Source organism: Phyllostomus discolor, chromosome 9 (assembly GCF_004126475.2).
Source record: "Phyllostomus discolor isolate MPI-MPIP mPhyDis1 chromosome 9, mPhyDis1.pri.v3, whole genome shotgun sequence".
Lineage (NCBI taxonomy): Eukaryota > Metazoa > Chordata > Mammalia > Chiroptera > Phyllostomidae > Phyllostomus > Phyllostomus discolor.
In genome coordinates this window covers 84,768,784-84,782,820 of record NC_040911.2, presented here as the reverse complement: position 1 = coordinate 84,782,820, position 14,037 = coordinate 84,768,784, and the positions used below count along the sequence as shown (strand labels likewise).

Here is a 14,037-nt window from a genome sequence, read left to right as displayed (position 1 = left end):
TGGCATCATACTATCACTTAATCCTGGATGCAGGGATCAGAAAAATCAAATCGGCTTAATGAAGTTTCATGTAACTGAAAATGCCAGATGTTGCTTTAGTCTTTAGGTTAGCATTGGCCCAGCAATTAAATGGCTGGCATTAGCATTCCGAGTTCTCCCTGCCCCATCTCATGCAGTTGCGACTTCATCTTCAGGGCTGACAAAGTGGCTCGTCTCTTTGTGTAGTAGAATTCTGCTATGATTCCAGAGTTGTCACTTTCACAGAGCTGACCAGGGAGAAAAGGAATCTTTATAGGCTCTCGGGAGAGAGCAGCGCTTTTATACACAGAAGCCCCAGTAAGTATCTCCTGTCTTAGTATGTCTTAATGGGGTCCTGTGCTATCCCCAAACCAGTCACTATAAGCCAGTGATGACAGGGCTGAGATGGGAAAATTGGCTTCTCAAAGGAAACTTGGGGTACTATTGGGAAGAGGAACAGATGCTGATTGTCCAAGAAACATGTCATCCACTGCCCACAATGCACAGATGGTAAGTGGCCGAGCTAGGCCCTGACCTTGCCCAGATTTGTGCCTACGCATTAGTTTCAGACAAACTGCTGAAAGGTTGACATGGCTTGGACAGTCTCTCGTAGAGGTAGTTATCACCATCCTGCGCCCCTTGTGCTCAGATCCTCCCACCTAGGGCTCAGGCTGAGCTTGCTTTCCAGTGGTCTGGAGCCACTATCCAGTACACACCTGGATTCCAGCCCAGGAATCCATGGGGCATTAACAAGTGTTAATGTAACAGGTGTTTTTTTTCTTTCTTTCTTTTTTTTTTTTTAAAGGCAGTGGGCTAGCCCTTCATCTCTTTGGCCTTCCATTTACTTGACTAATGTTCACTGTCCATCCCAGTGGGTCAGATCTCTGGGTAGGGCCCCACAGGAATCCACCTTGGCCTCTAGAGGGTGCATGCCATTGGATGGGTCTGGGGGCTCAGAGCTCTCTTATCCATTGAGCCAGAGGAAGCTGAAGGCTTTCTGGAGGAGGTGGCAAGGATTTCCAGGCAGAACAGGGGTATAGGGGTACTGACCCCCACAGGCCACAAGTTTAGAAGCTAAGACCACAGGAATGAAGATGCATTTGTAGAATCCCAGCTGCAAGGGCTGGTCCCTCCAGTCTCTCACCTATCCAAACACAGACTGACTGTGCACCTCAGATTCAAGTTCACATTTGTGAAATGTCTGGTGCAGAGCCAGGGGGAAGCTGCTGGGCCTAGGGCAAAGTATCTACCTTTCAGCCTACCAGCTCAGAAGGACCCAGCTGGTTTGGGGGAAACCAGGTGATGCGCTTTGCTCCCTGGTTGGCAGTATTTGAAATCTTCCCCTGCCCCAGATCCTTCTGACCTTGTCTCTCCTTTCTTCACATATTCTGAGCACCTCTGTGTGCCGGTTAATTACCATCAACTGCGGCTCCCAGTTGGAGTCTGGCTAGTCATTGCAGGGGACACCTCTCAAGCCCCTATGCATATGCCTCCTTTACCCAGAGCAAAGCTGCAGCTGTCCTACAGCTGCCCCAAAGCCGCAGATGACTGTGGGCACAGGGAGACTCCCATCGGCCCACCTCAGATGCGGGAACAGTAATCACCTGGCATGGGAGCTGTGATCGTTCTGTCTGTGACAGGGGTTGGGCCTGATCATCCCTGGTGCCTGCTCTGAACTGCTCCTTGCTTGGTACACCCCTGCACTTAACTGCCAGCGCCCTATTAATCTGGAGCCCGTTCTGCCAGGCTCCCCACCGGGAAGCTCCCAGCTCCTCCGCCAGACCTCCGGGCCCCTCGCCTCCCGCAGCCGAGCGACCCTAGTGAATCACATCCGGAATGAGGGGGCACGAGGGGCGGAGCGCGCCCCGGAGGAGACTGCCTCCCCGCCTCACATTCACGGCGCCACCGCCGCCAGCCGCAGAGCTGCCCCTCTCACGGAACCCTCCGTGTTGCCCGCGCACCCCGAGTCCCTTCAGGCCAGAGGCTTCCGCAGGTGATGGCGGACGAGGGTGAGGGGGTCCTGGAAACCGCCGCGCGCCTGCCGCCGGGCCTCGCACGGGAGGGGGGCTCGCGCCCGGCCCCGGCGGCTTGGGCCCGAGAAGGGGGATGTGGGCACCCCGACCTCTCAGACGGCCCGAGGACCGCCCTGCCTGTCCTGGGGCTCCGGGGAGCGTCCTCTTTGGCGACTCATCCTACCCTGGAAAACGGCCTTTCTGGGGGCGAGGCCCCAGAAACCTGTGGCGCAGTGGGGTCGGGGGCCCAGGCTGAAACCCCGGAGAAGGCCGAGGAAATGACGATTGAGAAGGGCGCCATCTTCTCGGAGGAGGGGGAGGTGCAAAAGCAGCAGGTGGGCGAGGAGATGGAGGTGGCTGAGAAGCTGGTAGAGGAGGAGAAGCTGGAGGTGGGAGCGGAGGGGCAGGACGGCCCTGGGCCCCTAAACCTTGATGGCCCAGTTGTGGACCCACTGGAGGCCATCCAGTGGGAGCTGGAGGCTGTGAGTGCCCAGGCAGACAGGGCCTACCTGCAGCTGGAGCGCAGGTTTGGGCGTATGCACCGCTTGCACCTAGCCCGTAGGAGCTTCATCATCCAGAATATTCCCGGCTTCTGGGTCACCGCCTTCCTGAACCACCCGCAGCTGTCAGCCCTGATCAGCCCTCGAGATGAAGACATGCTCTGCTACCTGATGAATTTAGAGGTGAGGGAGCTCAGGCATGCCAGGACCGGCTGCAAGTTCAAGTTCCGCTTTTGGAGCAATCCCTACTTCCGGAACAAGGTGATCGTGAAGGAATATGAATGCAGATCCTCAGGCCGGGTGGTGTCTATCGCAACTCGCATCCGATGGCACCGGGGCCAGGAACCCCCAGCTCTGGTACACAGGAACCGAGAGACCGTCCGCAGCTTCTTCAGCTGGTTCTCACAGCACAGCCTCCCAGAGCCTGACATGGTTGCCCAGATTATTAAAGAGGACCTGTGGCCCAACCCCCTGCAGTACTACCTGCTGGGGGATAGGCCCCACAGAGCCAGGAGAGGCCTAGCACGGTGGCCCACAGAGCCCCCTTCAAGGCCCTATGGGTTCCAGTCTGGCTAAGCCCTGCCCTGGGACCTGGCTTCTACCTACATAAGACTCCCTTCTACTTCCTGTGGACCTCTGCTTAGGCCAGCAGTGGCACTCTGGCCCCTCTGGACATTCAGCGGTCACAGCGGACCGTCTGGAGGCCTTCATGACGTAGTTCTGTTTCCATGTGGCCTTTGTGCATCACAGGAGTCACAGGCCACAGTGTCCTTCCCACCACCCAGCGCTGCAGACATGTACTGCCGTCATCTTCCGGGCCCACCTTTGATCATGGCCTCCCCACCCATTTCTGAGATGGCGCCCACGAGTCATTGCTGGAAGGACCAGTGCCTCTTCAAGGCCACAACACGCTGGGCTCATATTTGTGCTGGCTCTGCACATTGGCTGTGGCCAGCTGCGTCTCATCACCCACGATGACGTGGGTGCACTGTGCTAGCGGTCAACTGCACTTGGACATTCTAGGGCCTCAGAGCTTCAGGATGACGGGCCAAGCTACCCCACTGGAGGTGGGACACCCAAGCTACGGACTGTGGGACATCTGGTAAAATGGGCACACAGATGCAGATGGCTGTTGCGTATGGGTGAGGTCAAGGATGTGAGGCAGTGGGCAACACATTCTTTGTGATCACGCTGATGTCACCTGTGTGGGTCCTGCTTCACAGCCTGCTATCTGTGTAGGCCTGTGCTCTCTACTTTACCGATGTCTGGCTATCATCCTTCTCTTGAGTTTTCCTGAGGTTGCCACCAGCCCTTTTGCCTGCTCCCAGGTCTATAAGGACCTCAAGAACTGTCAGTGGACCCAGGTTGACCACCTGTAAATGCACAAGGCCCCCCATATCCCCAGGAACTGCTGTGCTGGCATTTCTGGGCATGGGCTCAAGGCAGGGGCAATGACTGGGTCTGTTCCAGAAGCGTACCTTCCTGAGCCCTGGTCACTGGACTCCTACAGAGTCCATCTCCCCCTGGACTTCAGTTTGTTCTTAGGCTGCTGGGGAAGGGGTGTTTCTGGTCTAGGAGCCTACACCTTCCCAGAACTCACATCTCTTCATTTTCTTTAAAGTGACAGCTCAGAAATAAACAACGGAAGAAGCAAGGTTTTTGTTTTTTTTTATAAACAGTTGAGGAGACAGGCTTTCTTGTTTAATTTGCCTCTCTTTATCCCCTCTGCTCCCATGCCCTTCCCCTTTCAGCAAGGTCTAGAATCTTCAAAGGGGAACAGTACAGGGCTGTTCAACAGGGAGACCAGGAGGTAGGGGCCCCGGGGGTAGGGATCGTTCATTGTTTTGTTTCTGCTGTGTTCTTTTAGACTAACTTTAGCCCAACTCTTCCTTCTACCAGGTCCAGTGCCCATCCTAGGATCCTGTAGGTACAAGAGCTTAGTTGCACCGCTCCCTGCAACCCGGTTCCCCTCCCTAGGCTTTCGTGGCCATTTCCATCTTATTTTAGGGGTGACAATACCCAGTCCCCTTCCCACGAAAGGCCTTGTCTTCTCTGTACTTGGGGAGGCCTTGAAACAAACTAATGGGGGATGTGCTCTTGGGGGGGGGAGAAGCAGAGCCAGCTGGTGAGGCGGGGATGCCTGAGAGCTGGTGGAGTGGAAGGAAGAGAGCTCTGACTCTTCCCACCTTTTTTTCATTCACCAATATGTGTTTTAAGAACTATCAACAGAACACTGCATCTTTGCAGATTCTCTCCATCCAGGTAAAAGCTTGTGTTTGTGGAAAGTTAATGCTGTTTTTCATTTCACTGCTTGTAAGCAAGAATCTGTGTATCCCCTTCTCCATTTTTACTGGGGAAATTGAGGTGACAAGGCCTGCTTGTTGCTTTTAGTTAAGAACATTTACAAGAATGTCACTGTAATTTTTTGATGCCATTTGGGCACTTATGTGGCTATTCATGATTGTTATCAAATTGTTGTGGCCTGATAACATAACCCTGTACTTAGAAATAGTTTGAATATGGTGGTTTGTATCGTTACTGTGTTGTGAGGATAACCTCCCAAGGGAAACCTGTAACTCTGATGGTTTTGATGATTCTGTGCTCCAGGTGCCGTGCTGTAACCAACATCACTGTATCGGTATCTCTGCTTCTAAACAAATATTCGTGATGTGGCTTTGTCCAGTCAGGATAGGATTCACAGCACTTTTGTCTTCTGTATGCATGGTGAAAAAAATAAAACCCTTTCACTCTGGGGGAAAAAATAACTGAGATCATGTTACTCCCTCTCCAAAACCTCCCATTGGCAGAAGAAAAAAATTCAAATTCCTTGCCGTGGCCGACAAAGCTCAGTGCTTTCTGGTCCTTGCCGACATGGCCCATCAGTGGCCCCTCCATCCCCGACACGTGCCTGTCTGCTCCTTGAATGATACCAAGCCCGTTCCAGCCTCGGGGTTTTGCACTCGCATTCCCTCTGGAGCTTTCGGCAGATACCCTCTCCTCTGGCTCCCTCAGGTCTTCCAGGCCTCACACACTTCAGAGGCCTCCCCGCCCAGGCTGTCTGAAGTCAACCTCTCCCCCTTTTCGTCTCTTCTCCCCTTCCCTATCAGTCTGTCACTTTTCCCCACATGCACCTCAAAATCACTGAGCGTGAATGACTGCTCACGTGTGTCGGAGCGTTGTGCCGGGTTCTGACAACGTGGTTCCCACCCGAGGGGTTCAGCTGGGCAGAGGAGGGTGGAGGTGATGAAGGGTGACCTTATAACTTGTCATCTAGCAGGAACACAGCTGCGAGTGAAAGGGACACGACTAATAATTACACTGGGACAAGAGGACTAACTGGCACATAATGGCCGCCCCAGAGACAGAACCCAAGTAAGTCTAGCTGGGCACGCAGCTCATCCTAACGGCGCATGATGGTGACCAGAGGGTGGGAAGTTCTGAGAAGTTGGACACTGAGGCTGGGCTTTGAAGAGTGGGCAGTAAGTGGTTTAGAAAGAAAGTGGGGCTGGAGAAGGGAGTTCCTGACAGTCAACAGCGTGACCGAAGGCCCTGAGATAAACGATGTGTGATGTGTTCAGGGCACAGCGTGTGCCCTGGGTGTGGCTGTTTGGCAGAGGCAAGGCTAGGTGGGTAGTTTAAGGCCATTTTCTGGAAATAGAAACTGAATGCAAAAACTAAGGCTAACGATGGGAAGGATCAATGTGGCTCAGAGGTGGGAGAGCGCACAGGGCAGCTGGAGGCCAGGGGAGACGATAGCAGCTCTGTGGTGTCTTCAGTTTGAATCCTGCCCAGCTTCCAGGAGGCCCTCCTTGATTGCCCTAACCCACGATCTCTGCCACCTCCCAAGTAGTGCATAGAACCTGAATTTTGGACACCAGTGCCTGGGTGGGCTGTACCCTCTGGGTTTCTCTTGTGCCAAACACCTGTTCTTGATGATCCTAGGGGAATCAGGTTGAGCTTCAGAGCATCCCGGTGGTCCTGGAAGCTGCTGCCCCATGTGGTTTGCCTGCCCTGTACCTACCTGGTGGTTGGCAGGTGCACTTTGGTTCCTGCAGCCCAAATATAGGCCAAGCTGCATCCTGCCTGTCCTTAGGCCCAAGACAAGGGTGCTCACCAAAACGGGTGCTTGCCAGACCTTTCTGTGGCATGACCATGGGCATGCTTCCTTCACACTGACTGACCTGGGCAAGGGTACAGCCCAGCCACGCGTCTGGAGCATGAGTCACTCATTTGTTTACCTGTACATCTTAGCGCCCCCTCTGTTCGAAGCACTGGGGTTGCAGGATGACCCTATTCAGGTGTCTGTCCCCAGCTAGCTCAAGAGTTCCACGAGGCTGAAAACAGTGATAGCAACTGCTGACATTTAGTGAGCACTCCCTCTGGGCCAGGGCCTGACAAGGATACAGCAGCCAGAGAGGAAATCTGTCAGGCCACGCCCCTCCCCTGCTCCCAGCCCTGCAACCAGTCTGACAGCAAGTAAGAGGAAAAGAGAGCGTGCTCATGGCCTGCAAGACCCTGCCTGGCCCTTGTCCTCTGGCCTCGGCACCTCCTCTCCCATGCCTCTCCTTCCACTGACACCAGCCTTCTGCCGGTCTTCAAATCTGTGTCAAGACCTTGCTTGCTCTTCTCGCCACTTGGAACCTTCTCTACATACTTGCACGGCCGGCTTCTCGACTCAATAAGTTCTAAGCTCGTCTGTTGCAATTTTGTCTCTTCAGGGAAGCCTTCCCTGACCATCCTTTCTAAAAAACACCCCGTCACTCTCCTTAAGCCCTTTCTCTGATTTGGATTTTGTTATAGCACTCACAACCATCTGACATTATATTGTGTATTTATTTATCCGCCTGTTTCTCTGCACTCATGGGGACTTTGTTTTGTTCACTGCAGAACACCCCTCCCCTAGAATAGCACCCGGCACAGCGCAGGGCTCAGAAGCTGTGGAATGAATGAATGCTTTACATCCTTGAGGTTCGGGAGGGCCTTCCAGGTGGGCGAGGAGAAGACTGCCTCTAGAGATGGGAACTCTGTGTGGCCCAAGGCAGCTCTTTTCCGGGCAGTCTCCGGGGTTGCAGCAACGTCGCTCTCAGTCCCTTCTACTGAGAGACGGCCACTTGGCTTACATGCTCACAGAACGGAGGAAGGCCAGGGTGAGGAGGGGCTCCCTGCTCTGGTGTGGAGAGCAAACACGAGCCTTGACGTCAGCGTTTTTCTCATCTCTGCTCTGAGAGGTCTGCCCTGTTGGCCCGAGGAGGACTTTTTGGACAAGTTCTTTTCACAGTAAGAAAAATAGCAATTCATTGTTACCTGTAACTGCTGATTACATCTTGGGGAACTTTTGATATTTTCCTCCATGGACATGATTTCAGCACAAAAGTTAAAGGAGTTCTCTGGTGTCTGCTTGCTCTTGCTCAGCAGCGGAACTAAACATTGATTTGGGCTGGTGGCCTTTGAGGCCCCCAGCGTCAGGGCTGACCCGGGATCTCATGGGCAGGGGCTGTGGTGGAGCAGGCACCGGCGGAGAGGCTGACGGGCTTGCATGCTCCTGGTTCCCCATGGCGGGGCCTTGGGCATGTCTTTGGACAGCTCTCAGCCAGTTTCTCCTCTAAAGGAGAACTTGGAGTTCCTTAGCAGGAGGAAAATGTCCCTTTAAGACATCTTCTGCTCCACACAGCCCTCCAGCTGGCTGGCTCAGTGACAATACTTTTGATTTTCTGATTGTATCTAACGGAAACTTGGACTTAAACAAGATGTTTCTTTTTCTTTTCTTTCTTTCTCTCCTTTTTTTTTTTATGTGAACATCCAGGCAAGATGGGCTTTGGGGCAGTTTGATTCAGCAGCTCAGAGTGATGTTTTCAAGGACTTGCGCCTTCTCTAATCTGCCGTCCTTCCCGTTGTCCACCCTCAGGTTGCTACCGACATGGTGGCAGTAGCCCCAAGAGTCACTTTAGTGTATGGCAACTCCAGAGAAGCCTCATTGTGTCTTCCCATGACACCTGTAAAACGGAGGAAACCCTTTCTAGAAGCAACTCTAGACTTGCAGCGTCTTGCATCCAATTGGCTAGAATGGGGTGACACGTCCACTCAGGGAACACGGGACCATGACTTGCTCGGACCAAGCCTCGGGGGTGAAATGGGCGTCTGCCCACAACGTCTAGTGGGGTAACTGACACTGTCATCTCTGGGAGCTCGCAGGCACAATTCAGCCCTTCTAGGGGACCCCCAAGATGGCACTTTCATGCTGCAGTGGTCCTCAGGGTCAGAGGGTACTGACTTCGGGGCCAGCATAGGTCCAACAGCAAGGTTTCTGGTCTTGGAGAGTTCCTTAAATCCAGACAAGTCACTGGCAAGCTAAGATTCCCAGGCGCCAGGCCCTTTAGACTCCCCTTTGGTGGGTGAGGAGGGAATAGCTGATTGAGCACCTACTGTGCGAGGGACCCTTTCACTTAACAGAACTCACACAGTCCTTCACAGAGGCTTGTGATCGTACAGGTGAAAAAGCTGGCAGCAGAGACTGCTGCTTTCAGCCAAGATGGAATGACAAGGATCATATGCATCCACCTGAAGCAAGCAGAAAAGCAGCCAGACCAGACACATGAAACAGTGTTTTTCAAAGCTCTGGACACTGACCAGTAAAGGACAGTGATCCCTGAAAGACAGGAAACAAGCAAGAGGAGTGCTGTGACCGCCCCGGCTTCCCGCCCTGGGGGAGTCTTCGGGCTGCGGCACAAGGAGGGAGGACGGCAGTGAGCCCAGGGCCGCAGTGAGCTGCGGATGGAGATGAGAGTCTGGGCAGACCAAGGGGTGAGTACCTAGGACAGAAAGCCAGGGAATGAGAGCTGCACAGAGGGAACCCCCGGAGATCTGCAGAGGGTCCCCTTGAGTCTTCATCAGAAGACTGATGGGCACAAGCCTGGGGGGGGGGGGGGGGGGAACTCTCTGAGGGCAGGCAAAGACCATCAGGAGGGTTAAAGAGACTAGAATAGTGTCTCTTCCCACCAGCCGCGGCACTGGGGACAGCATCGTGGGGTACTGAGAATACTTAGAAAGGTCTTGCTTCGGTAGTGGCTAATAATTAGCCCTAGAATGAGCACTGCTCTGAAATTGCCTGAGAAAATCTCATGAGCAAGATCCAACAAGATTAAACTGTTTCCAGCAACTTAACTGTCCCAGAAAAAAGCTCAAGAGGATTTCCAGGATTACAAACACATTCAGCACTTAACAAGGTAAAACTCACACCTGGCATCCAAGCAAAGACTGTCAGGCTTATAAAGTCATAATAAGCAATAAAATCCACAATGAGGAAAATAAGCAATCAAAACCAGAGGTACAAATGAGCAGATAAGAACATTAAAGGTTATAATTGTATTCCACAGCTTTAAAACGCCTCACATATATGGTCAAATAATTTTTGACAAAGGAGCCGGAACCAAAGGAGAAAGGGCAGACTTTTCAACAAGTGATGCTGGGAAACTGCATTTCTAAATAGAAATGAACAAACTCGGCTCTGGCTGGAGAGCTATGCTGGTTAGAGAGTCGTTCCAATTCTCCAAGGTCTTGGGTCCAATCCCTGACCAGGGCACAGACAAGAGTTAACCAATGAATGCAACAATAAGTGGACCAACAAATTGATGTTTCTCTCTCTCTCCCCCTCCTTTCTTTTCTCTCTAGAATCAATGAATAAAAAAGAAAAGAATAAAGTCGAACCCTTACCTTATACTATATACAAAAGTTAAATTAGATCAAAAGACTTAAATGTAACGCCTAAAACTATAAAATCTTGGAAGAAAACAGGGGAAGAGCTTCATGACATTGGCTTGGCAATGGATTATCAGCTATAACACCAAAAGCAGAGGCAACAAAATAAACAGAAATGGGAGTCTTCAAAATTTCATCAAAGGACGCTATCGACAGAATGAACAGGCAACCCACAGAATGGGATAAAATACTGCAAATTTTGTATCTGATAAGGAATTAATATCCAGGATATATAAAGAACTTCTATAACTCAGTAACAAAAGCAAAAGACACACCTCAATTTACAAAAGGGCAAAGGACCGGAACAGACATTACTCCAAAGCAGACACACAAACGGCCAATACGCATATGAAAAGATGCTCACCAGCTCTAATCACCAACACAGATCCAAAACACAGGACACCGCTTTCCATTTACTGGAATGGGTATTATTTAAAAAAACAGAAAATAAGTATTTTTTAAAAAGACCTTATTTATTTTTAGAGGGGGGGAAGGGAAGGAGAAAGAGGGAGAGAAACATCAATGTGTGGTTGCCCCTCACACACCCCCAACTGGGGACCTGGCCTGCTACCCAGACATGTGCTCTGACTGGGAATCAAACTGACGGCCCTTTGGTTCACAGGCCCGTGCTCAATCCACTGAGCTATGCCAGCCAGGGCTATTTATTTACTTTTCGAGAGCAGGGACGGGAGTGAAAAAGAGAGGAAAAGTAACATATGAGAGATAAATCAATTGGTTGCATCACACATGCCCCCAGCTGGGTACCTGGCCCACAACCCAGGAATGTGTCCTAACTGGGAATCGAACCAGCAACCTTTTGATCGTCAGGCTGGCACTCAAGCCACTGAACCACACCAGCCAGGGTAAAAATAACAAGTATTGACAAGGATGCAGAGAAACTGCAACTTTCGTGCATTGCTGGTAGGAATGCAAAATGGTACAGCCACTCTATAAAAACAGTATGGAGGTTCCTCAAAAAATTAAGCATAGAAATTTCCACATGGCCCAGCAGTTTCACACTGAAGCATGCACCCAAAATAACTGACAGCAGAGATCTGAACAGATATTTCTACACCAATGTTCCTAGCAGCAGCATCCACAACAGCCAAAAGGTGAAGACAACTCGAATGTCCACTGGTGGATGCATAAACAAATGTGGTACATACATACAAGGGAATAGTAAGTCTTAAAAAGGAATAAAATTCTGACACGTTACAACATGGACAAACCCTGAAGACATGCTGACTAAAACAAGCCAGGCACAAAAGGACAAGTACTGTACGATTCCACTGGAGCAGTCAAGTTCGCACAGACAGAAAGTAGAGTAGTGCTTGCCAGAGGCTGGGGGAAGAGGAAGAGTTACACAAGTACTGAGTTTCAGTTTTGGGATGATGGCAAGTTCTGGAGGTGGCTAGTTGTGAAGGCCGTACAACATTGTGAATGTACACAATGCCCCTAAGTTGTACACTTTAAAATGGTACATTTTATGGTATGTATATTTTACCCAATAAAAAGTTAAGTAGAGATGGGGAGGATACGGGGAAAAAAAGCAGACAGACCCAGTGTGGCTCAGTGGGTGGCGTGTCGGCCTGTGAACTGAAAGGTCGCCCGTTCACTCCCCAGTCAGGGCGCACACCTGCGTGCAGACCAGGTGGGCGCGTGTGAAAGACAACTGATGGGTGTTTCTCTCCCTCTCTTTCTCCCTCCCTTCTCCTCTCTCTAAAAAAATTAATAAAGTCTTAAAGAAAAAAGAAGACCTAAATCAAATTTCTAGAGATGGCAAAGACAATGTCTGATGAAAACCACACTGGACGTGATTAATGGCAGAGTACATATGGCAGAAGACCAGTGAATTTAAAGGCATAGCAATAGAAACTATTCAAAGTGAAACACAGAAAAAGTAATTTTCTAAAAAAGAAAATTAAAAAAGAGCATCAGCGGTGGAACAACTTCAAGCAGCCTAATTTATAAGTAATCAGAATGGCTGAACGGAGAGAGACAGGAGAACAGAAAAAATATTTGAAGAAATAATGGCCTAAAACTTTCCAAAGTCACTGAAAAAAATAAACACACAGTTCCAAGAAGCTCAATGTACTTTAAACACAAGAAATGTGAAGAAAGCTGTGCCACGGCATCCATAATCAATAGCTCAAAACCGGCCACACAGAACAAGCCGTCGGAGAGAAGACTTGTCGCAGACGGAGGGTGAGGAGGGGACATCAGCTCCGCTGTGGAAGCGGTTCCAGGGACGAGACACTAGAGTAACATCTTTAAAGCACTAGGAAAGAAAAAAACCTGTCAACCTAGAATTCTGTACCCAGCCCCGCCCCCGCCATCTCTCACTAACGAAGGTAAAATTGAAGCTGGAAAACTCATCAACAGCAGATCTTCATTACACGAAATGTTAAAAAATGTCTTTCAGGCAGACGGACAAGGATACCAGATGGAAACCGGGCCTACATGCAAAGCAATGAAGACCAGCGGGAACGGTGCCTGCCTGGGTGCGTGTATGTGAGACTTGTTCCTGGTATTTCGACTCCTTTAAGACAATTCTTTACATAAAGATAGCAAAAGTATATTGTGATGTTTATAGCATATATGAAAGTAAAAAACATGACAACCACATTACAAAGGCTGGGAAGGTCTCATCCATTGTACTTCCATTGTAGAAATGGAAGTATACTGTTGTAAAGCCTAAATTAATCCCTAAAATATCCAAAAAGTTATAGACAATAAACCAAGGAGATTAAAATGCAAAATGTCCTTGATTTACCCAAAAGAAGGCAGGAAAAGAGGAAAAAGCGAACAACAGATAGGACGAATAGGAAATAACTGGCAAGATGATAGACACAAACCTACCCAAACCAACATTCCTATTAAATTTAATTGTCCAAACACTCCAATTAAAAAGCAGAGATTGTAAAATTGGATTAAAAAGCAAAGCCAAACTTTACACTGCTGTAAGAAACACATTTTAAATATAAAAACGCAAATAGGCTAAAAGTAAAAGGGTGGAAAAAGATATACTGTGCCAACATTAACCAAAAGCAAGTGGGATTGGCCACATTAATATCAAAGTGGGTTTCAGAGCAAAGACTATTATTACAAGGGATAAATTGATCCAAAAAATAGTATGTACCTAACAGAGTTCCAAGATACATCGAGCAAGAACAAAACTGCAATGAGAAATACACAAACCTACAATTATGATCCAAGATTTCAATACCCTACTTTCAAGCATTTATATAACAAGCAAGCACAACAATCAGCAAGGACACAACAGACTCGAACAACACTATTAACCAGCCGGACCTGACATTTCCAGAATACTCCACTCAGAACAGCAGGATCTCCTATTCTTTCCATGTGTACATTGAATACTTATCCAGACAGACCATATTCTGGGCCACAAACAAATATCTCAATAAATTCAAAAGGTTTAAGTCATATTGTACAATACAAAGTCTCGGCCCAAATTCTATTATGAATCAATAATAGAAAGATCCCTGAGAATAAAATCCCCCAATACTTGGAAAGTAAATAACACATGATTTTTAAAAATAAAATCAGATATTAGAAAGTATCTTGAACTGAATGTCAATGAAACAACACATACCATAATTTCTGGGATGTTGCTACAGCAATACTTAGGAAGCAATTTATAGAATTGAGTACTTATATTAGGGGGGAAAAAAGGCCTCACATACATGACCTCAGCTTCTACCTTAAGAAACTGGAATAGAGCAATTCAA

The 14,037-nt window shown here is 49.4% G+C and overlaps 1 protein-coding gene and 1 long non-coding RNA gene across 2 annotated transcripts; both read left to right on the top strand.

Moving 5' to 3' along the window:
* The first annotated feature begins 843 nt into the window (after positions 1–843).
* LOC114506915 (putative testis-specific Y-encoded-like protein 3) lies at positions 844–5,297 on the top strand. Its single transcript, XM_028524846.2, has one exon. It carries the CDS (start codon positions 2,015–2,017, stop codon positions 3,104–3,106), a length of 1,092 nt encoding a protein of 363 aa, XP_028380647.1. The 5' UTR covers positions 844–2,014; the 3' UTR covers positions 3,107–5,297.
* A 1,005-nt stretch (positions 5,298–6,302) lies between these two features.
* On the top strand, positions 6,303–13,970 carry LOC118496814. Its single transcript, XR_004899369.1, has 2 exons — positions 6,303–8,435; positions 12,708–13,970. It is a non-coding gene; the product is annotated as an uncharacterized LOC118496814 (long non-coding RNA).
* The last annotated feature ends 67 nt before the right edge of the window (positions 13,971–14,037 follow it).

Bases quoted from the DNA above. Each gene is read 5' to 3' on its own strand.
- LOC114506915 (XM_028524846.2), top strand. From the start codon at position 2,015: ATGGCGGACGAGGGTGAGGGGGTCCTGGAAACCGCCGCGCGCCTGCCG.